The 21826-nt window shown below is 41.2% G+C and overlaps 1 protein-coding gene across 5 annotated transcripts in view; it reads left to right on the plus strand.

Annotated features, from left to right (window-relative positions):
- The first annotated feature begins 11937 nt into the window (after nt 1-11937).
- MAP2K5 (mitogen-activated protein kinase kinase 5) overlaps nt 11938-21826 on the plus strand; it is a 287381-nt gene continuing 277492 nt past the window's right edge. For 3 of the 5 annotated variants that reach the window (XM_049852647.1, XM_049852648.1, XM_049852650.1), the window contains exon 1: nt 11938-12737. In XM_049852647.1, the coding sequence (XP_049708604.1) occupies nt 12603-12737 (135 nt within the window). In that variant the 5' untranslated portion in view covers nt 11938-12602. The remainder of the gene's footprint in view (nt 12738-21826) is intronic. The other 2 variants (XM_049852646.1, XM_049852649.1) reach the window with 1 other exon arrangement.

The following is a 21826-nucleotide window of genomic DNA, read 5'->3' on the forward strand; positions in this document are numbered from 1 at the left end:
ATTAAAATTTCTAAGTCATGATTGCAGGTGCATAAATGTGCAAATTAATTTTTTTTTTAACTTTTATTTTGGAATAATTTTAGACTTACAGAAAAGTTGCAAAGATAGCACAGGCTTCCCATATACACCTTTCACCTAGATTTCTCTGCTGTTAACATCTTAAATAAACATTGTACGTTTTCAAAACTAAGAGATTAAGTTGGTATAATACTATTAACTAAACTACAGGCTTTACTTGGATTTCATCTGGATACTGCATTATATTTAGTTGTCATGTCTCCTTTGATCTGTGAAAGTTTCTCAGTCTTTCTTTTTTTTCTTGGCTTTGTCAGTTTTGAAGAGTACTGGTCAGGGATTTTGTAGAAAGACTCTCAATTTGGGTTTGTCTGATGTTTCTCATAATTAGATTGGGGCTATGGGTTTGGGAGAAGAATACAACAGAGGTCAAGAGGTCGAATGCCCTTCTCCTCAAATCATATCAGAGACTATATAATATCAGCGTGACATCACTGGTAATGTTAAATTTAATCACTTAGTTAAGATGGTGTCTAACCGGTTTCTCCACTGTAAAGTTACTACTTTGTACTTGATCCTCTTCATATTTTATTTAAAAATATATTTTTTAATTGTAGTAAAATATGTAACTTAAAATTGCCATTTTATGTATTCAGTGCTGTTAATTACTCACAGTGCTGTACACCATCACCACTATTTATTTCCAAAACTTTTTATCATCACAAACAGAAACTGTGTACCCAGTAAGTGGTAACTCCCCATTCCCTCCTCTCTCCAGTCCCTGGCAACCTATAATCTACTTTCTATCTATGAATTGGCCTATTCTAGGTATTTCATATAAGTGAAATCATACAATATTTGTCCTTTTGTATCTGGCTTATTTCACTTATCGTAATGTCAAAAGAATTTTATATGAGTTGGAATCAACTTGACAGCAACGGGTTTGGATATTAGGTATGACTACTGGTTCTTTGTATGGTGGTACACAACACAAAGACACTTGATAGATGAAAGGGTGACTCATTGTTACAGCTCTACACGAGAGGGCTTCCAACCAGGGCTTCAAGGGGATTGTGCCTGGGGACAAGGTAAAAGCAAGCTGGAATTGGCGGAGATGGTTTATGTATTGCAAACAGGGTGGGGTTAGATAGGTTTCATGACTTCTGCTGGGTTGAGTATTTTGAATAATTCCATGGGCACAAAGAAAAAAGGGCCATCCCTGGATGTTAGGCATCTATGGGCCTCTGTGTGTTGTAGCACAGAAGCGCTACAGCCTGATAAGGAAGTACTGTAGTCCAGGCTTGGGCTTAGCAAACTGCCTGCAAAGGAGAATCGAGAGTTTTTTTAAACCAAGACCTCAAATCTGGGTCAAGACAGCACTTGTGAAATATTATATTATAATGGTTCATTCATGTTGTAGCATTTATCAGAGCTTCAGTAATTTTCAAGGCTGACTAATATTCCATTTTGTGCATATACCACATTTTGTTTAGCCATTCATCTGTTGATGGACACTTGGGTTGTTTCTACCTTTTGGCTATTGTGAATAATGCTGCAAATAACATCAGCATACAAGTATGTTTGAGTTCCTGTTTTCAATTCTTTTGGGTATATAGCGAGGAGTAAAGTGGCTGGATCATATGGTAATTCTATATTTAACTTTTTGAGAAACTACCAAAATGGTTCCCATAGCAGCTGTAACATTTTACATTTCCACCAGCAATGTACAAGAGTTCTAATTTTTCCACATTCTTGCCAACAGTTATTTTCCATTTTTTTTTATTACAGCCATTTTAGTAGGTGTGAAGTGGTATCTCATTGTGGTTTTGATTTGCATTTCCCTAAGGACTAATGATGTTGAATTCTTTTCATGTGCTTATTCGCCATTTTGTGTATCTTCTTCTGTGAAATATTATTCAAGTCCTTCACCCATCTTTTCTTTCTTATTCAAAATATTTTAACGGACAACATGCAAAGCTTAAGAAAAAATATACAAAAGAGGAAATGCAAATATGAAGACATTTATGAAAACGTATGTAACTGCACTAATAATAAGTGAAATGTCCTTTCAACCAGTATTTTTGCTGATTGTTTTGGTATCAAAGTAGCAAATATGCATCAGAAAGTTTTAATCAGTACTGGCAAGGGTATGGTGAGGTGGTGGCGTTGTCAGGTGCCATCAGTTGGTTCCGACTCACAGTGATCCTATGTACCACAGAACAAAACACTGCCTGGTCCTGTGCCACGCTCACAATCATTGTTATGCTTGAGCCCATTGTTGCAGCCACTGTGTCAATCCATCTTGTTGAGGGTCTTCCTCTTTTCCTCTGATTCTGTACTTTACCAAGCATGATGCCCTTCCCCAGGGACTGATCCCTCCTGACAACATGTCCAAAGTATGTAAGACGCAGTCTCACCATCTTTGGTAAGGTGAGGGCCCTTGTATTCTTCTGCTTTTTTTTTTTTTTTTGCTTAAACAACAAGGATAATTATTAGCCCACGTAACAGACAATTCAGAAGTAGAGTGGACTCTATGTTTGACTGATTCAATGACTCAAAAAATGTCATCAAAGAGCCAGGTTCTCTCAGTCTTTTCATCCTGCTGTCTAAGCTTTGGCTTCGTTCTAAGGTTGGTTTTCCTTGTGTTCATAAAATGTCTGCCAGTGGCATCTGGGTTACAAGCCACCTTACTCACGTACAGTGAGAAAGAGAAAACCAGATTCCCTTTGCTCTCTCGTAAGGACCAAGAAGAACATTCCCGTAAGCCTCTCTTTCTGTCTCATTGGCCAAAACTGAGGGTTAAATGACCATTTCTCAGCCAACCCATAGAAAAGGCGTTCAGATCACCTATAGTCAGCCATCCATGTCTTTTAACTGAGGTAATTTCTACAGACACCACTTTTTTCTCAATAAGAGAAGTAGAATGTAACATTATAGAGGTAACTGCAAGTGCCCAATGTAGAATTTGCCTATAACAGATGGATACCATGATTCATTGACACTTCCAAGAGGCATGTATTAAATATGTGCCATCTGCTCAGAACCCAGAGATTCTAAAGAAAAGGTACACATGAATCCAACTTCCTATTAATTAACAAAAAATTGTGGCTCTTGCCCCTTCTCCTTCCCCTTCTCTACCCTTTGGTGTAAGCATTCAACAAAAACGCCCTACACAGCAGAAGAACTGACTAAAGATAGAAACTGAGCCCAGTTGATGGCTCGAAACAAGGAAATTGTGGCCAGGTTCAGTCAGCCATTTAGCTACTAGCAAGTTATTTTATTACATTGAATCCTTTTTAAAAAAATCAGAATTTCTCTTTACATACACTTGACTTAACCTTTAAATCTTGAGAGCACTGGGTATGGGTCCTCATTATCCACAAACCATCAATTCGGCAGCTCGCAACTTTACTCTCGGGCTTTCTCTATTACATTCTTCTATCTTCTATTTTGGGTGGAGTCGGTGAAGAGCTTAGACATTCCTCTATGCACAGGTCAGTGTTCCCTATACTAGCAAAATAATTTTCATTAGCAAGTGTGAAATACCTCCAGAAGCACTTCCCTTGAAAATGACTGAGATATGGGAGCTGGGAGCAAGTCATGAGTGGTCTTATTCTCTGGTTTAGCAAGATTTGAAGTGGGCCAAATCAACAATTTTAACCCTTTTCTTTTTAAATTTTTTCCTAACAGCCCAGCTGACAGCACCTACTGCTTTATTAACTGCAGAGAAGTGACTCATATCGACCCTAAAGGACAGAGTAGAACTGCTCCATAGGGTTGCCAAAGAGCAGCTGGTAGATTCAAACTGCTGACCTTTTTGTTAGTAGCCAAACTTAGTGATAACTTAGCAACATGAAATTAAATCTTTTTCTGGTTTCCTTTGCCCATTTTTTTAAAAATAATTTTTATTGAGCTTTAAGTGAACGTTTACAAATCAAGTCAGTCTGTCACATATAAGCTTATATACACCTTTCTCCATACTCCCACTTATTCTCCCCCTAATGAGTCAGCCCTTCCAGTCTCTCCTTTCGTGACAATTTTGCCAGTTTCTAACCCTCTCTACCCTCCTATCTCCCCTCCAGACAGGAGATGCCAACACAGTCTCAAGTGTCCACCTGATACAAGTAGCTCACTCTTCATCAGCATCTCTCTCCAACCCATTGTCCAGTCCCTTCCATGTCTGATGAGTTGTCTTCAGGAATGGTTCCTGTCCTGGGCCAACAGAAGGTTTGGGGACCATGACCGCTGGGATTCCTCTAGTCTCAGTCAGACCATTAAGTCTGGTCTTTTTATGAGAATTTGGGGTCTGCATCCCACTGTTCTCCTGCTCCCTCAGGGGTTCTCTGCTGTGCTCCTTGTCAGGGCAGTCATCGGTTGTGGCCGGGCACCATCTAGTTCCTCTGGTCTCAGGATGATGTAAGTCTCTGGTTCATGTGGCCCTTTCTGTCTCTTGGGCTCATAGTTATCGTGTGACCTTGGTGTTCTTCATTCTCCTTTGATCCAGGTGGGTTGAGACCAATTCATGCATCTTAGATGGCCGCTTGTTAGCATTTAAGACTCCAGACGCCACATTTCAAAGTGGGATGCAGAATGTTTTCATAATAGAATTATTTTGCCAATTGACTTAGAAGTCCCCTTAAGCCATAGTCCCCAAACCCCCACCCTTGCTCCGCTGACCTTTGAAGCATTCAGTTTATCCCGGAAACTTCTTTGCTTTTGGTCTAGTCCAGCTGAGCTGTCCTTCTGTGTATTGAGTATTGTCCTTCCCTTCACCTAAAGTAGTTCTTATCTACTAACTAATCAGTAAATAACCTTCTCCAACCCTCCCTCCCCCCCCATAACCACAAAAGTATGTGTTCTTCCCAGTTTATACTATTTCTCAAGATCTTATAATAGTGGTCTTATACAATATTTGTCCTTTTGCCTTTGACTAATTTCACTCAGCATAACGCCTTCCAGGTTCCTCCATGTCATGAAATATTTCACAGATTTGTCACTGTTCTTTATCGATGAGTAGTATTCCATTGTGTGAATATACCACAATTTATTTAACCATTCATCCGTTGATGGACACTTTGGTTGCTTCCAGCTTTTTGCTATTGTAAAACAGAGCTGCAATAAACATGGGTGTGCATATATCTGTTTGTGTGAAGGCTCTTATTTCTCTAGGGTATATTCCAAGGAGTGGGATTTCTGGGTTGTATGGTAGTTCTATTTCTAACTTTTTAAGAAAACGCCAGATAGATTTCCAAAGTGGTTGTACCATTTTACATTCCCACCAGCAGTGTATAAGAGTTCCAATCTCTCCGCAGCCTCTCCAACATTTATTATTTTGTGTTTTTTGGATTAATGCCAGCCTTGTTGGAGTGAGATGGAATCTCATCGTAGTTTTAATTTGCATTTCTCTAATGGCTAATGATTGAGAGCATTTTCTCATGTGTCTGTTAGCTGCCTGAATATCTTCTTTAGTGAAGTGCATGTTCATATCCTTTGCCCACTTTTTGATTGGGTTGTTTGTCTTTTTGTGGTTGAGTTTTAACAGAATCATATAGATTTTAGAGATCAGGCGCTGGTCGGAGATGTCATAGCTGAAAATTCTTTCCCAATCTGTAGGTGGTCTTTTTACTCTTTTGGTGAAGTCTTTAGATGAGCATAGGTGTTTGATTTTTAGGAGCTCCCAGTTATCTGGTTTCTCTTCATCATTTTTGGTAATGTTTTGCATTCTGTTTATGTCTTGTATTAGGGCTCCTAACGTTGTCCCTATTTTTTATTCCATGATCTTTATTGTTTTAGTCTTTATGTTTAGGTCTTTGATTCACTTGGAGTTAGTTTTTGTGCATGGTGTGAGGTATGGGTCCTGTTTTGTTTTTTTGCAAATGGATATCCATTTATGCCAGCACCATTTGTTAAAAAGACTATCTTTTCCCCAATTAACTGACACTGGGCCTTTGTCAAATGTAAGCTGCTCATATGTGGATGGATTTATATCTGGGTTCTCAATTCTGTTCCATTGGTCTATGTGCCTGTTGTTGTACCAGTACCAGGCTGTTTTGACTACAGTGGCTGTATAATAGGTTCTAAAATCAGGTAGAGTGAGGCCTCCCACTTTCTTCTTCGTTTTCAGTAATGCTTTACTTATCTGAGGCTTCTTTCCCTTCCATATGAAGTTGGTGATTTGTTTCTCCATCACATTAAAAAATGTCATTGGAATTTCGATCGGAAGTGCATTGTATGTATAGATGGCTTTTGGTAGAATAGACATTTTTACTATGTTAAGTCTTCCTATCCATGAGCAAGGTATGTTTTTCCACTTAAGTAGGTCCTTTTTAGTTTCTTGCAGTAGTACATTGTAGTTTTCTTCGTATAGGTCTTTTATGTCTTTGGTAAGATTTATTCCTCCTAAGTATTTTTATCTTCTTGGGGGCTACTGTGAATGGTATTGATTTGGTGATTTCCTCTTTGATGTTCTTTTTGTTGATGTAGAGGAATCCAAGTGATTTTTGTATGTTTATCTTATAACCTGAGACTCTGCCAAACTCTTCTATTAGTTTCAGTAGTTTTCTGGAGGATTCCTTAGGGCTTTCTGTGTATAAGATCATGTCATCTGCAGATAGAGATAATTTTACTTCCTCCTTGCCAATCCGTATGCCCTTTATTTCTTTGTCTAGCCTAATTGCTCTGGCTAGGACCTCTAGCACAATGTTGAATAAGAGCAGTGATAAAGGGCATCCTTGTCTGGTTCCCGTTCTCAAGCCTTTGCCCATTTTTTAATTGGGTTGTCCTTTTGATGTTGAGTGAAAAAGGTCTTATTTTCTGGAAATTAAAACCTTACTGAATATATAACTTGATAATATTTTCTCCCATTCTGTAATTTGTCTTTTCACTTTCTTGATGAAGTCCCTTGATTACAAGTTTTAATATTAATGAAGTCCAATCTATTTTTCCTTTTGTTGCTCATGTTTTTGATGCTGTATCTATGAATCCATTGCCAAATTCAAGGTCATGAATATTTACCCCTACGTTTTCTTCTAAGAGTTTTACGGTTTTAGCTTTTATATTTAGATCATTGATCCACTTTATTTTTTGTACATGATGTGAGGTAGGAGTCGAACTTCATTCTCTTGCAAGCAGAAATCCAGTTGTACCAACATTTGTTGAAGAGACTATTCTTTCCCCATTGAATGAGGTTGGCATCCTTGTCAAAAATCAATTGGCCACAGATGTATGAGTTTATTTCTAAACAATTTTATTCTGTTGGTATATACATACATATCCTTATCCCGGTACCACATTATTTTGATTACCGTAGCTTTGTAGTAAGTTTTGAAATCAGGACATGTGAGTTTCCAATTTTGTTCTTGATCAAGATTGTTTTGGTTATATGGAAAGAGCCCTGGTTGCACAGTGGTTAAGCAGTTAAGCACTTGGCTGCTAGCTGAAAGTCAGTGGTTTGAACTAAGCAGCTGCTCCGCAGGAGAAAGATGTGGCCGTCGGCTTCTGTAAAGATTACAACCTTGAAAACTCTATGGGCAGTTCTACTATGTCCTACAGATTCACTATGAGTCGGAATTAACTCAATGTCAACAGGTTTGGCTGGATACATGGGACCTGATGCAATTCCATATGAATCTGAGGAATAGTTTTTCAATTTCTGCAAAGATGGCTGTTGAAATTTTGAGAATGGTTGTGTTAAATCTGTATATCATTTTGGTTAGTACTGACATCTTAACAATAGTAAGTCTTCCAATCTATGGAAATTCATTTATTTAGGTCTTTTTAAATTTCTTTCAGTAATATTTTATAGTTTTCAGTGTCCAAGTCTTTCACCTCCTTGGTTGAATTTACTCCTAGGTATCTTATTCCTTTAGACACTATTGTAAATGGAATCACTTTCTGAATTTTCTTTTTGACTTGTTTATTGCTGGTGTATAGAAATACAACTTATTTTTGTGTGTTAATCTTGTACCCTGCAATTGCTGAATTAGTGTAGTACTCTAGCAGTTTTTTTTGTGTGTGGATTATTTGGGATTTTCTATGTATAGTATCATGTTGTCTACAAATAGAGAGTTTTCCTTCTTCCTTTCCAATTTGGAATCCTTTTCTTTCTTTTTCTTGTCTAATTGTTCTGGCTATAATTTCCAGGACAATGTTGAATAGCAGTGGTAAAAGTGAACATTCTTGTCTTGTTCATGATCTTCATATTTTTTTTAAATCAAAACCAATCAACAGATATTTAAGTATTGTTATGCAAATGCCCACACTAGGTGCTGAAGGAGATACACGGGATCCTTAATTCTTGAACATATGAGGCAATTCGTATTTGTCTTAAAATCTGCTGTTTAAGGGAAATCTGTAATTGTCATTATCTCAATCTTGGTGATAGTGTCTCTCTGTGGAGCCCCTCTCATTATTACCAAACTCAAGGAAACGGAAATGAGCCAGTGAGGCTCAGGAGAGGCAGTAAATGCATGTGGGAGTTGCATTCCTATCACTCAGTCTACTTTGCCTTTAAATTTATTCACTCATTCAACAAATACTAAAGTACCCACTATGCACAGCAACTATTGTAGGTACTGGGGATACGGGAGTGAATAAAACAAATAATAATAAACAAATTAACAAAAAATGTAGTACTGGTAAGTGCTAGAAGAAAAATAAACTAAGGAAGGGAATTAGGAATTGCACACACGTAATGTGCTTGTATCTATGGGTGAGGCGAAGCTGGGCTGGTCTGCAGCTTTAGATAGTGTGCTAAAGAAAGGCCTCTGCAAGAAGGTGACATTTGAATCAAGATCTGCTGAATGTGAGGCAGGGAGCCAAGGGGGTATCTTGGTTGAGAGCGATCCAGGCAGATGCAGTAACTGCAAAGGCCCTGAGATGGAATGCATGATCTGTGAGAAGGAGGCTAGTGTGAATGAAGGAGAGTAGTGGATGTGGCTAGAGAGTTCAGGGGCTGTGGGTGGTGGCTGGGTAGAATGAGTAGAGTTTTTCTAGTAAAGAACTTTGGGTTTTCCCCTGCACAAGACAGGAAGCCATCTGGTGAGTTTTGAGCAAATGAGTGACCTGCTCTCCTCTGACAACTGGGTTGAGAATGGACTGTTGCTAGTAGGGACAAGAGTAGAAACAGATTGACCAAACCAAAACCAAACCCGTTGCCGTTGAGTCGATTCCGACTTATAGCAACCCTATAGGACAGAGTAGAACCGCCCCATAGGGTTTCCAAGGAGCACCTGGTGGATTCGAACTGCAGACCCTTTGGTTAGCAGCCATAGCTTTTAACCACTACACCACCAAGGTTTCCTAGAAATAGGTTAAGAGAGAAATATACTGGTAGTTTGGACTGGAGTAGTGGCATTGAAGGTAGTGGGAATGGGTCAGATTCAGGGTTAAAACTCAGACTGAGAGCAAATTCATAAGAGGAGATGAGAGAAACTTTCTCTGAATTTATAAAATAAAATTTTCCTCCTTAAAAAATCACTCTACACCTAACTTTTCAGAAATGGGTCTCTCTTCAGTTAAGCTTACTGGTTAACAGAAGTCAATACGAGCCAGTTTTCATATTCCTTAGTGTTATTATACTGTTGTGCTATATTATTTTCATCTTCCCGTCCTGGGTTCATTTTCCTACTAGCACTTGAAGCCCTCATGGTGCAGTGGTTAAGAGCTTGGCTGCTAGCCAAAGGGTTGGCAGTTCAAATCCATCAGTTGCTCATTAGAAACTCTATGGGGCAGTTCTACTATGTCCTATAGGATTGCTATGAGTCAGAATCGACTCGATGGCAACAGGTTTGGTTTTTTTTTAACAAATACTTTACTCATATGTTTGTCTTCTTCACCAGGATATAACTTCACAAGAGGAAGGATTTTCTATTACACTTACTGAGAAGTCCCTCAAGTAGGAAAAGTACAAGACAGCACAGGTTTTTTTAGTACAGTAAATCTGACTTATGGCTACCAAACTACATCAGCCAGTCCTTGAGTGACTTTCCTGACTTATACCCCTTATTTAAAAAAGATAAAAAATTTCAAAACTGTATGTATTGCATATAAAAGTTTTAAGATTACACAGAACTTTGATGTTGAATATTAAAGATACTTTAAATTCGGTTAAGAAAAAAACCTGTTGCCATCGAGTTGATTCCAACTTACAGCAATCCTATAGGACAGAGTAGAACTGCCCCATAGGGTTTCCAAGGAGCAGCTGGTGGATTCAAAGTGTCAACCTTTTGATTAGCAGTCAAACACTTCACCACTGAACCAGTAAGGCTCCAAATTCAGATAACAAATCTTGTTTATTTCGTAAGACTCGAAAGTGATATTTTATCATTTAAGATCCTAATGGAATGGTCTTGTATTATCTGTGAGTATGACGCTTCTTGCAGTGACAGTTCTAGTTCTGGAATATTTTTGCTAAAACCATCAAGATTTCTTGCTATAAAAAAGCTATGAAGAACTGAAGTGTGATTATATCTGGCTCTGCAAACATTGGGAAAGTGCTATGAGCCTGCCATTAGTCTAAGAAAAGCTTCAGAATATGTATGCAAATTTTGCAAATTGAGTTGGTTTTCCCGACGGTACTATGAATAAAAAAGACATTTTAACAAATCATAGGTTCATAGAAAACCTTTAGTTTTGTGGTCTAATTTCTCAAAGAATAGAAAATTAACCTTCAATAAAAAGTACATGGGGACCTTGGGCAAAAGTTTTATTTTTCACAGGATTGAAGTACAGGCGGAAAGAGGCAAATCCTACGGTATCTGGAGGATCTAACTAAATGAATTTCTACCTAAGCTATTAAATTACAAGAACTGAAGAGATCATTTTTCTCCTACAGTGGCCTTTCAAATTAAATATAAAAGCAGCTCAGGCAGAGAAAAGTATGCAGAAAAACTTCTGGGTATCACACTGAACTTGACCAACATCTTAATTATTTTTCTCTCATTTAATCAACTATCTGACCGTTGAAGGAGAACTCGACACCCCTCCCCCACTAAGTTTATACAAAATACCACCCCCAAAAGCCAACTTGTCCACTTTCATTAGAAAGAGTTAAAGCGCAAATCTACATGTTGCAATTCCTAAGCAAACGTAAGGGCACCACAGACCAACAGAAGGACGCACTTTAAAATGTGAGGTAACAAGGTCTTTAAAAATAACCAAGCGTCATTGCTCCGCTGTGACATCAGCGACTACATAAGCACTGCGATCTAGTTGAAAATTTGTGGACTAGATATTTTCGCAACGTTTTTATAAAAGAAAATGATGCTACTACTACAGAGGGCTTCACTGAATTTCTTCACTCTTCCCTGAATTTCTTTACCGTTGCTTCTGAAAAGGGGGCTGTCTGCTGTTTCAGGGCAATATTGGGGGAAAAGAACCTCACTAACAAAAATCCATAAGGCTTTGCTAATGTGGGAAAAAGATGGTTCTCTGGATTTGTGCCTTGGAAAAAAAACTTTTTTTTTTTTTTTTGAGTTCTTGCTTTGCTCTTAGTGATCTGATACACAATCCCCCACACATATTTAGGTGCTCGGCTTGACAAAGTAGGGAACAGATGGGAGCTGCAGTCCCGTCTTTCTCAGGCTCTGTACAGGCAAACAGGACACAATTTCGAGCTCTAAGTTTGCTTCTCGCGGACTCCAGCCTTAGTTTCCCCCTTCGTTTGTTAGATTTTTCACCTCGCTGATTTTATTCAGGGTCGGGAAAGAAGCGGTCGTTACTCCGCCGCCGTGGGCGGCCGCTTGGCAACGAGGGTCTCGTGAGGGGGCAGGACCCATCCCTACCCTCAGTCAAGGCGGGTTTCCTGGGGCCGGTCGCTCACCCCTGGTGGCTTCCCGCCCGCGGCGCGGGGGCGGCTCCGGTCTGGAGCTGCCCTTTTCCAACATGGCGCCGCGGGAGGCGGGCCGGCTCTCGGCTCCCTGGGTTCCGGCGCCGCGCGTTTTGGTTCCGGAGTAACAGTGTGCTCGCGGTCGCCTTCCTACTCCTCCCGCCTCCGCCGCCGCCGTCTCCGCCGTCGCCGCTGTCGCAGCCGGACGCTCGGCCTCGGGCGGCCGGGCCTGAGCCCGCGCGCGCCGCGTCCCCTGGCCGGGGGTGGGGCAGAGGACTGGCCTCCTGAGCCCTCGGCCGGCGGCTCCCTCCTAACAGCCCCAGACTCAGTCCGCTCCAGTCGGGGAGCCTCCCCTCGTCCCCTGAGGAGGGGCGGACACCTGCCGCTGTATCTCCCCCAAACGGGGTCCTCGCTCGGCCGACTCCTCACACCCACACAGACGGCAGAGAGCTTTCAGCAACCCGTCTTGCCTCCCTCTCCAACTCCAGAACCTTCAGACTTCCGCTCGTTCCTACTGTCCCCTGCCCCCTCCCCTGTCCACCCTCACAGGGAGACACCCCAGCCCCTCACGGAGCCTGGTTCCGTGCCTGCGGGCCCTTCCTGACCACCCTCCTCTCTCATTCACCCCTCACCCTCCAGACCTCACTTTTCACCCTCTGCTCTCTTCTCCTCACCCCCCTTGGCTCCTCTTTGAGCCCCCGCCTAAACCGGAGGCCAGTGGGTACCCCGTACCCCAGGATGTGAGCTCCTCTGGTCTGTAATGCTGTGGCTGGCCTTTGGCCCCTTCCATGCCATGGAGAACCAGGTGCTGGTCATTCGCATCAAGATTCCAAACAGTGGCGCGGTGGACTGGACAGTGCACTCCGGGCCGCAGTTACTCTTCAGGGATGTGCTGGTGAGTGTCCGAGTCTCAGCGAGGTGGTGGGGTGCTCAGGGACCTGAGGAGTGGTCAGCACCTTAATTGCTGAATCTTCCCCTGGATCGCTATGAGTCAGAATCGACTCGACGGCAGTGGGTTTTTGGGCTTTTTCCCCTGGATGGGGCAGTTTTATTGCTTTAACCACAAGCATTGATTAATTTCATCAACCCAGATCTGGCAATTGTGCAGGACCCTGGGGAAATAGAGGAGAATGAGACCACACCCCTGCCCTCAGGGAGCTCACAGACTGGAATCACACACATAGAAGCAACCAACTGGGATACAAAAAGCTGAGTCTAGAAGACAGACCTTTTCCCAAGGATTTGGGGCAATGTCTGGCCGAATTCTAGCCATGTTTTTCTACTGAGTTTTCTGAATTTTCTCCTGAGGAGCAGCTGGTGGGTTTGAACAGCCACCCTTTCAGTTAGCAGCTGAACACTTTAACCGCTGCGCCCCCAAGGCTCCTCTGAACCTGGTGACCAGTGAGGAAAGGGAAACTGAAACAAGGGCAGCTTGAACTTCCCATGTTTCAGCAAACCTAAGACATCGTTGATTGTAGGACATGCCATTGTGGGATGTATCACTAAGAAAAACTAATGCTGCCCTATAAACCATGACACACCATCCATCGTAAAGACAAAATAAAGCCCAATTTCAGAGATGTTAAAATACGGGAAAATGTGTATCTTAGAATCAAGATACTTGAAATGAATTTCAAATAAAATCATGGGATGTTAAAGCAGAGTATAATCTTGGAGTTAGGCCAGGTTACAAAAGGCAGGAAAAAGTTCACCCATGTACCTTTTTACAGATAGCTGCTGAGGAGCCAACCAAAAGAAAAAAAAAAAAGAAACCCTAACCCATTGCCGTCAAGTCGATCCTGACTCATAGCGACCCTAATAGGACAGGGTAGAACAGCCCCATAGGGTTTCTAAGGAGCAGCTAATGGACTCCAACTGCTAACCTTTTAGTTAGCAGCTGAGCTCTTAACCACTGTGCCACCAGGGCTCCTGCCTTCCAAAGCCGTGTAGCTCCTGATGGGGAGAGTCAGTACTAGAACTCGGATTTCCTTACTATTTTTTTTTTCCCACAGGCTGCTGTGCCACTTCTTATCTTTCTAACATTCATTTGAGGTAGGATGCCTTGTGCCCATCTTACGTATTGAATAACTGAGGCATCAAAGGCAGAACTGACATAGCAAATCGCAGATCTGTGGTAGAACTTACCCGCTAGGTAAGATGGGGCTGAGTGGCAGGTATGTGATGCAATTTTTGATTGTCATGAGTGACTCGACGAAACTTTGATTGCTGTAATTTCATTTTGAGTTCTGGATGTTACAAACACCCAGCCGTGCAGGTTTTCAGGTGCCTGGGCCAGGAGTGCTGAGACAAGAGTGACATAGCAACCTCAGTATTGTGCACCAAATGGTATCCTTCTCTTTGCTCTCAGAGTTCTCCACACACTCACATGCACGTAGATTTCCCTTCTTGATGAGGCCCAAACTACCTAGCATGGTCCTCTGGGCAAGTCTTGATTGGCTTTTGCCTACCTGGCACCAGCTTCAACTCCTACGACACACCCCGAGCATCCTGTACTCCAGGTGTGTGGAATCACTTTCCATGCTCTCCCGGGGCCCAGGTTGTCCTCACTTTGCCCTTTTCTTCAGCTGTTCAACTCCCACGTATCCTTCAAAGCCAAGCTGCGCTATTCTTCCTTAGTCTTGGTTATGTGGCCCTCCTCTGTGTTCCCAGAGTTTTGTGTGTGTATGCCAGCAAAGCGAGACATGTTGTGTCATGGTTATTTGTCTGTCTCCTCCATTAGGTGGTGAACTTCTGGAGGAGATGGGCATGTCTGTTTCTGCTCTGTTTCTGGTGCTTCATAGGACTCTGAAACACTTGTTTAATGAGGGAGCTAAAAAGTTATGGTACACTTACAGTGCTGTGGAAAGAGCACTGGGTTTTGAATCAAGACATTGGGGTTTGATTGCAAGCTGTCCCACTAACTAGGCAAGTCACTGTATTTCTTCTGTGCCTCCATTTCCTTATTTGTAAAATGGAGGATGATACCTGCCTCAAAGACTTGTGAAGATTAAATGAGATTGCATCTGTGATGAGAAAGACATGAGCTTTCTCTCACTTTACTCATTTCAGACAACAGAAGGTATAAGTAGAATAGGACAGTGTTTAAGAGCACAGACTGGAGCTAGACTGTTGTTGCTGTATGCTGTTGAGTTGATCTCGACTCATAGGGACTCTGTATGACAGTAGAACTGCTGTGTTTCCTAAGGCTGTAATCTTTACGGGGCGGGGGGGGGCCCTGGTGGTGTAATGGTTAAGCGTTTGGCTGCTAACCAAAGGGTCGGCAGTTATCCACCAGCTGCCCCTTGGAAACCCTGTGGGAGAGTTCTAGCCTCTCCTATAGGGTCGCTATGAGTTGAAATCCACTCAGCAAGGGGTTTGGTATGGTTTGGTTTTTGGAATCTTTATGGGAGCAAATCGCCAGGTCTTTTCACCCACAGAGCCACTGATGAATAAAAGCTGCGACCTTTCAGTTTGCAGCCTAGAGCTTAACCAGGGCCATCAGGGCTCCTTGAAGCTAGAATGCTTGGGTTCAAATCTCAAGTGGCAGCTCCAGGGCGGGAGGGCAGATAAAAATAATACCCACTTCTTAGACTTGTCAGGACTACTTGAGTTGATACATGTAAAGCATTTAGAACAATCTGGTTTATTGTAAATGCTCTGTGTTGGTATTATTATTGTTCTCATTATTACAACAGCAGGGATAGGGCCTGGATCTCCTGCTTCTGCTTGTACCTGGCTCAAGGCTGATGGGCCTAAAAGTAAACATTGCACAAATGGCCCACTGTCTAGAGCTGAGTGCCATGTGTCTGCACACGTGCTTGCTCAGGTAAGCACAGGGGGAGCATGTTTTGTCAGGAGAGCCCGAGGAAGCTCTTGTGGCAGCGAGTGCTGTGTAGTCTCCTGTGGCCCTGTAGTGGACTCACCTAATCTCCAGGAAATAGGTGGAAAGTACCAGGTGCATCAGCATCTCTGGCTCAGACCTTAGAAATCAGAGCTGAATACCACCTGGCAGCATTCCTTTCGTCTAATGGATGCCTTTCCAGTTCCCCTTGCCCCAGTTTTCAAATGAAGGCTCATGAAGCCCAGGGGAGGGAAATGCCTGCTGAAGGCCACACGACAAGTAGTTTTTGGCAAAACCTGACGCAGAAGCCAATAACAGTTTGTGGTCACTAAATCAGCTGTAACTGGGAATGTTTTAGACCTGGGGTCAGTGGTTGAGGCCCCAAGCACAGCTTTGTCAAATGGCCGTGAGACCCTGGGCAAATCACTTGGCCTCTCTGGGCCTTGTTTTTCTTCATCCGAATAATTAGTTACTGGCTGATAAGTTAGGAGTCCCTTGGTGGTGCGAACAGTTAAAGTACTCAGCTGCTAACCAAAAAGTTTGAGGTTCAAGTCCACCCAGAGGCACCTCAGAAGAAAGGCCTGGCGGTCTGCTTCTGAAAAGCAGCCATTGAAAACCCTCGGAGCAGTTCTATTCTGACACACATGGGATCACCATGAATCAGAATCGACTTGACAATAACTGTTTTGTTAGATTTTGGTCTGGAATGTTAAGTGGGCCTAGCAGGACATTTGGGTTGTCTGCCGTATCTGTTTTTCAGCTTTGTGTATGTCTTCTCTTCCTTGGCGGCCGAGTCCCCAGTTGTGGAAAATTGTGCAGGAGCTCTGGATTAGTGTGTGGTGAGAGAGAGTGCTCGTCTCTTTCCTTCCTGTTTTCTGAATCCTGCTGTCTCTAAGGCCCAGCTCAGATTCCCCCTTACCTGTGAAATTTCTGTCTAAACTAAAATCTAACCTGATTTTTCCTTCCTCCTGAGTTTTTTAGCAAATACTGTTTGCTATTTATGTCTTCTGTTTGACTGTTAGTTACATTTTAGGTGCTTTGTATTGCTATTTGTCTTTTAGGTATTTGTGTGAACAGATTATGATCTTTTCATCTCTTTGAACAGATTAGAATCTTCATAAGGCCAAAGACCAAGTTTTATACTTCTACGTCCTATAGCTTTCAGAACCTTATGTTCCTGGCACATTGTAAATGCTGATTTTTGTTTTTTGACCAACATTTTAATATTTTGGTCTGTCAGGTATTTGACTTGATTTAGTGAAAGGAAGAGAAAAAAAGATGAAGAAATAATCGCCAAGATATGATAGTTTAGGCTTTCTTTTGAAACTTTCTTTTTTTTTTTTTTTTATAATAACTTTTATTAAGCTTCAAGTGAACGTTTACAAATCCAATCAGTCTGTCACATATAAGTTTACATACATCTCACTCCCTACTCCCACTTACTCTCCCCCTCTTGAGTCAGCCCTTTCAGTCTCTCCTTTCTTGACAATTTTGCCGGCTTCCCTCTCTCTCTATCCTCCCATCCCCCCTCCAGGCAAGAGTTGCCAACACAATCTCAAGTGTCCACCTGATATAATTAGCTCACTCTTCATCAGCATCTCTCTCCCACCCGCTGACCAGTCCCTTTCATTTCTGATGAGTTGTCTTCGGGGATGGTTCCTGTCCTGTGTCAGCTGAAGGTCTGGGGAGCATGGCCGCCGGGATTCCTCCAGTCTCAGTCAGACCATTAAGTTTGGTCTTGTTATGAGAATTTGGGGTCTGCATCCCACTGATCTCCTGCTCCCTCAGGGGTCCTCTGCTGAGCTCCCTGTCAGGGCAGTCATCGATTGTGGCCGGGCACCAACTAGTTCTTCTGGTCTCAGGATGATGTAGGTCTCTGGTTCATGTGGCCCTTTCTGTCTCTTGGGCTCTTAGTTGTCATGTGGGCTTGGTGTTCTTCATTTTCCTTTGCTCCAGGTGGGTTGAGACCAATTGCTGCATCTTAGATGGCTGCTTGTTAGCATTTAAGACCCCAGACGCCACATTTCGAAGTGGGATGCAGAATGATTTCATAATAGAATTATTTTGCCAATTGACTTAGAAGTCCCCGCAAACCATGTTCCCCAGACCCCCGCGCTTGCTCCGCTGACCTTTGAAGCATTCATTTTATCCCGGAAACTTCTTTGCTTTTGGTCCAGTCCAATTGAGCTGACCTTCCATGTATTGAGTGTTGTCTTTCCCTTCACCTAAAGCAGTTCTTATCTACTGATTAATCAATAAAAAACCCTCTCCCACCCTCCCTCCCTCCCCCCCTCGTAACCACAAAAGTATGTGTTCTTCTCAGGTTTACTATTTCTCAAGATCTTATAATAGTGGTCTTATACAATATTTGTCCTTTTGCCTCTGACTAATTTCGCTCAGCATAATGCCTTCCAGGTTCCTCCATGTTATGAAATGTTTCAGAGATTCGTCACTGTTCTTTATCGATGCGTAGTATTCCATTGTGTGAATATACCACAATTTATTTACCCATTCATCCGTTGATGGACACCTTGGTTGCTTCCAACTTTTTGCTATTGTAAACAGAGCTGCAATAAACATGGGTGTGCATATATCTGTTTGTATGAAGGCTCTTGTATCTCTAGGGTATATTCCTAGGAGTGGGATTTCTGGGTTGTATGGTAGTTCTATTTCTAACTGTTTAAGATAACGCCAGATAGATTTCCAAAGTGGTTGTACCATTTTACATTCCCACCAGCAGTGTATGAGAGTTCCAATCTCTCCGCAGCCTCTCCAACATTTATTATTTTGTGTTTTTTGGATTAATGCCAGCCTTGCTGGTGTGAGATGGAATCTCATCGTAGTTTTAATTTGCATTTCTCTAATGGCTAATGATCGAGAGCATTTTCTCATGTATCTGTTGGCTGCCTGAATATCTTCTTTAGTGAAATGTGTGTTCATATCCTTTGCCCACTTCTTGATTGGGTTGTTTGTCTTTTTGTGGTTGAGTTTTGACAGAATCATGTAGATTTTAGAGATCAGGCGCTGGTCGGAGATGTCATAGCTGAAAATTCTTTCCCAATCTGTAGGTGGTCTTTTTACTCTTTTGGTGAAGTCTTTAGATGAGCATAGGTGTTTGATTTTTAGGAGCTCCCAGTTATCGGGTTTCTCTTCATCATTTTTGGTAATGTTTTGTATTCTGTTTATACCTTGTATTAGGGCTCCTAGGGTTGTCCCAATTTTTTCTTCCATGATCTTTATCGTTTTAGTCTTTATGTTTAGGTCTTTGATCCACTTGGAGTTAGTTTTTGTGCATGGTGTGAGGTATGGGTCCTGTTTCATTTTTTTGCAAATGGATATCCAGTTATGCCAGCACCATTTGTTAAAAAGGCTATCTTTTCCCCAGTTAATTGACACTGGTCCTTTGTCAAATATCAGCTGCTCATACGTGGATGGATCTATGTCTGGGTTCTCAATTCTGTTCCATTGGTCTATGTGTCTGTTGTTGTACCAATACCAGGCTGTTTTGACTACTGTGGCTGTATAATAGTTTCTGAAGTCAGGTAAGGTGAGGCCTCCCACTTTCTTCTTCTTTTTCAGTAGTGCTTTGCTTATCCGGGGCTTCTTTCCGTTCCATATGAAATTGGTGATTTGTTTCTCTATCCCCTTAAAATATGACATTGGAATTTGGATCGGAAGTGCGTTAAATGTATAGATGGCTTTTGGTAGAATAGACATTTTTACTATGTTAAGTCTTCCTATCCATGAGCAAGGTATGTTTTTCCACTTAAGTATGTCCTTTTGAATTTCTTGTAGTAGAGCTTTGTAGTTTTCTTTGTATAGGTCTTTTACATCCTTGGTAAGATTTATTCCTAAGTATCTTATCTTCTTGGGGGCTATTGTGAATGGTATTGATTTGGTGATTTCCTCTTCGGTGTTCTTTTTGTTGATGTAGAGGAATCCAAGTGATTTTTGTATGTTTATTTTATAACCTGAGACTCTGCCAAACTCTTCTATTAGTTTCAGTAGTTTTCTGGAGGATTCCTTAGGGTTTTCTGTGTATATAATCATGTCATCTGCAAATAGTGATAACTTTACTTCTTCCTTGCCAATCCGGATACCTTTTATTTCTTTGTCTAGCCTGATTGCCCTGGCTAAGACTTCCAACACGATGTTGAATAAGAGCGGTGATAAAGGGCATCCTTGTCTGGTTCCCGTTCTCAAGGGAAATGCTTTCAGGTTCTCTCCATTTAGAGTGACATTGGCTGTTGGCTTTGCATAGATGCCCTTTATTATGTTGAGGAATTTTCCTTCAATTCCTATTTTGGTAAGAGTTTTTATCATGAATGGGTGTTGGACTTTGTCAGATGCCTTTTCTGCATCAATTGATAAGATCATGTGGTTTTTGTCTTTTGTTTTATTTATGTGATGGATTACATTAATGGTTTTTCTGATATTAAACCAGCCTTGCATACCTGGTATAAATCCCACTTGATCAGGGTGAATTATTTTTTTGATGTGTTGTTGGATTCTATTGGCTAGAATTTTGTTGAGGATTTTTGCATCAATGTTCATGAGGGATATAGGTCTATAATTTTCTTTTTTTGTAATGTCTTTACCTGGTTTTGGTATCAGGGAGATGGTGGCTTCATAGAATGAGTTGGGTAGTATTCCGTCATTTTCTATGCTTTGGAATACCTTTAGTAGTAGTGGTGTTAACTCTTCTCTGAAAATTTGGTAGAACTCTGCAGTGAAGCCGTCCGGGCCAGGACTTTTTTTTGTTGGGAGTTTTTTGATTACCGTTTCAATCTCTTTTTTTGTTATGGGTCTATTTAGTTGTTCTACTTCTGAATGTGTTAGTTTAGGTAGGTAGTGTTTTTCCAGGAATTCATCCATTTCTTCTAGGTTTTCAAATTTGTTAGAGTACAATTTTTCATAATAATCTGAAATGATTCTTTTAATTTCATTTGGTTCTGTTGTGATGTGGTCCTTCTCATTTCTTATTCGGGTTATTTGTTTCCTTTCCTGTATTTCTTTAGTCAGTCTAGCCAATGGTTTATCAATTTTGTTAATTTTTTCAAAGAACCAGCTTTTGGCTTTGTTAATTCTTTCAATTGTTTTTCTGTTCTCTAATTCATTTAGTTCAGCTCTAATTTTTATTATTTGTTTTCTTCTGGTGCCTGATGGATTCTTTTGTTGCTCACTTTCTATTTGTTCAAGTTGTAGGGACAGTTCTCTGATTTTGGCTCTTTCTTCTTTTTGTATGTGTGCATTTATTGATATAAATTGGCCTCTGAGCACTGCTTTTGCTGTGTCCCAGAGGTTTTGATAGGAAGTATTTTCATTCTCGTTGCTTTCTATGAATTTCCTTATTCCCTCCTTGATGTCTTCTATAACCCAGTCTTTTTTCAGGAGGGTATTGTTCATTTTCCAAGTATTTGATTTCTTTTCCCTCGTTTTTCTGTTATTGATCTCTAGTTTTATTGCCTTGTGATCTGAGAAGATGCTTTGTAATATTTCGATGTTTTGGACTCTGCAAAGGTTTGTTTTATGTCCTAATATGTGGTCTATTCTAGAGAATGTTCCATGTGCGCTGGAAAAAAAAGTATATTTTGCAGCAGTTGGGTGGAGAGTTCTGTATAAGTCAATGAGGTCAAGTTGGTTGATTGTTGTAATTAGATCTTCCGTGTCTCTGTTGAGCTTCTTGCTGGATGTCCTGTCCTTCTCCGAAAGTGGTGTGTTGAAGTCTCCTACTATAATTGTGGAGGTATCTATCTCGCTTTTCAGTTCTGTTAAAATTTGATTTATGTATCTTGCAGCCCTGTCATTGGGTGCGTAAATATTTAATATGGTTATGTCTTCCTGATCAATTGTCCCTTTTATCATTATATAGTGTCCTTCTTTATCCTTTGTGGTGGATTTAAGTCTAAAGTCTATTTTGTCAGAAATTAATATTGCTACTCCTCTTCTTTTTTGCTTATTGTTTGCTTGATATACTTTTTTCCATCCTTTGAGTTTTAGTTTGTTTGAGTCTCTAAGTCTAAGGTGTGTCTCTTGTAGGCAGCATATAGATGGATCGTGTTTCTTTATCCAGTCTGTGACTCTCTGTCTCTTTATTGGTGCATTTAGTCCATTTACATTCAGGGTAATTATAGATAAATAAG

The sequence above is a fragment of the Elephas maximus genome, chromosome 13 (assembly GCF_024166365.1).
Source record: "Elephas maximus indicus isolate mEleMax1 chromosome 13, mEleMax1 primary haplotype, whole genome shotgun sequence".
Lineage (NCBI taxonomy): Eukaryota > Metazoa > Chordata > Mammalia > Proboscidea > Elephantidae > Elephas > Elephas maximus.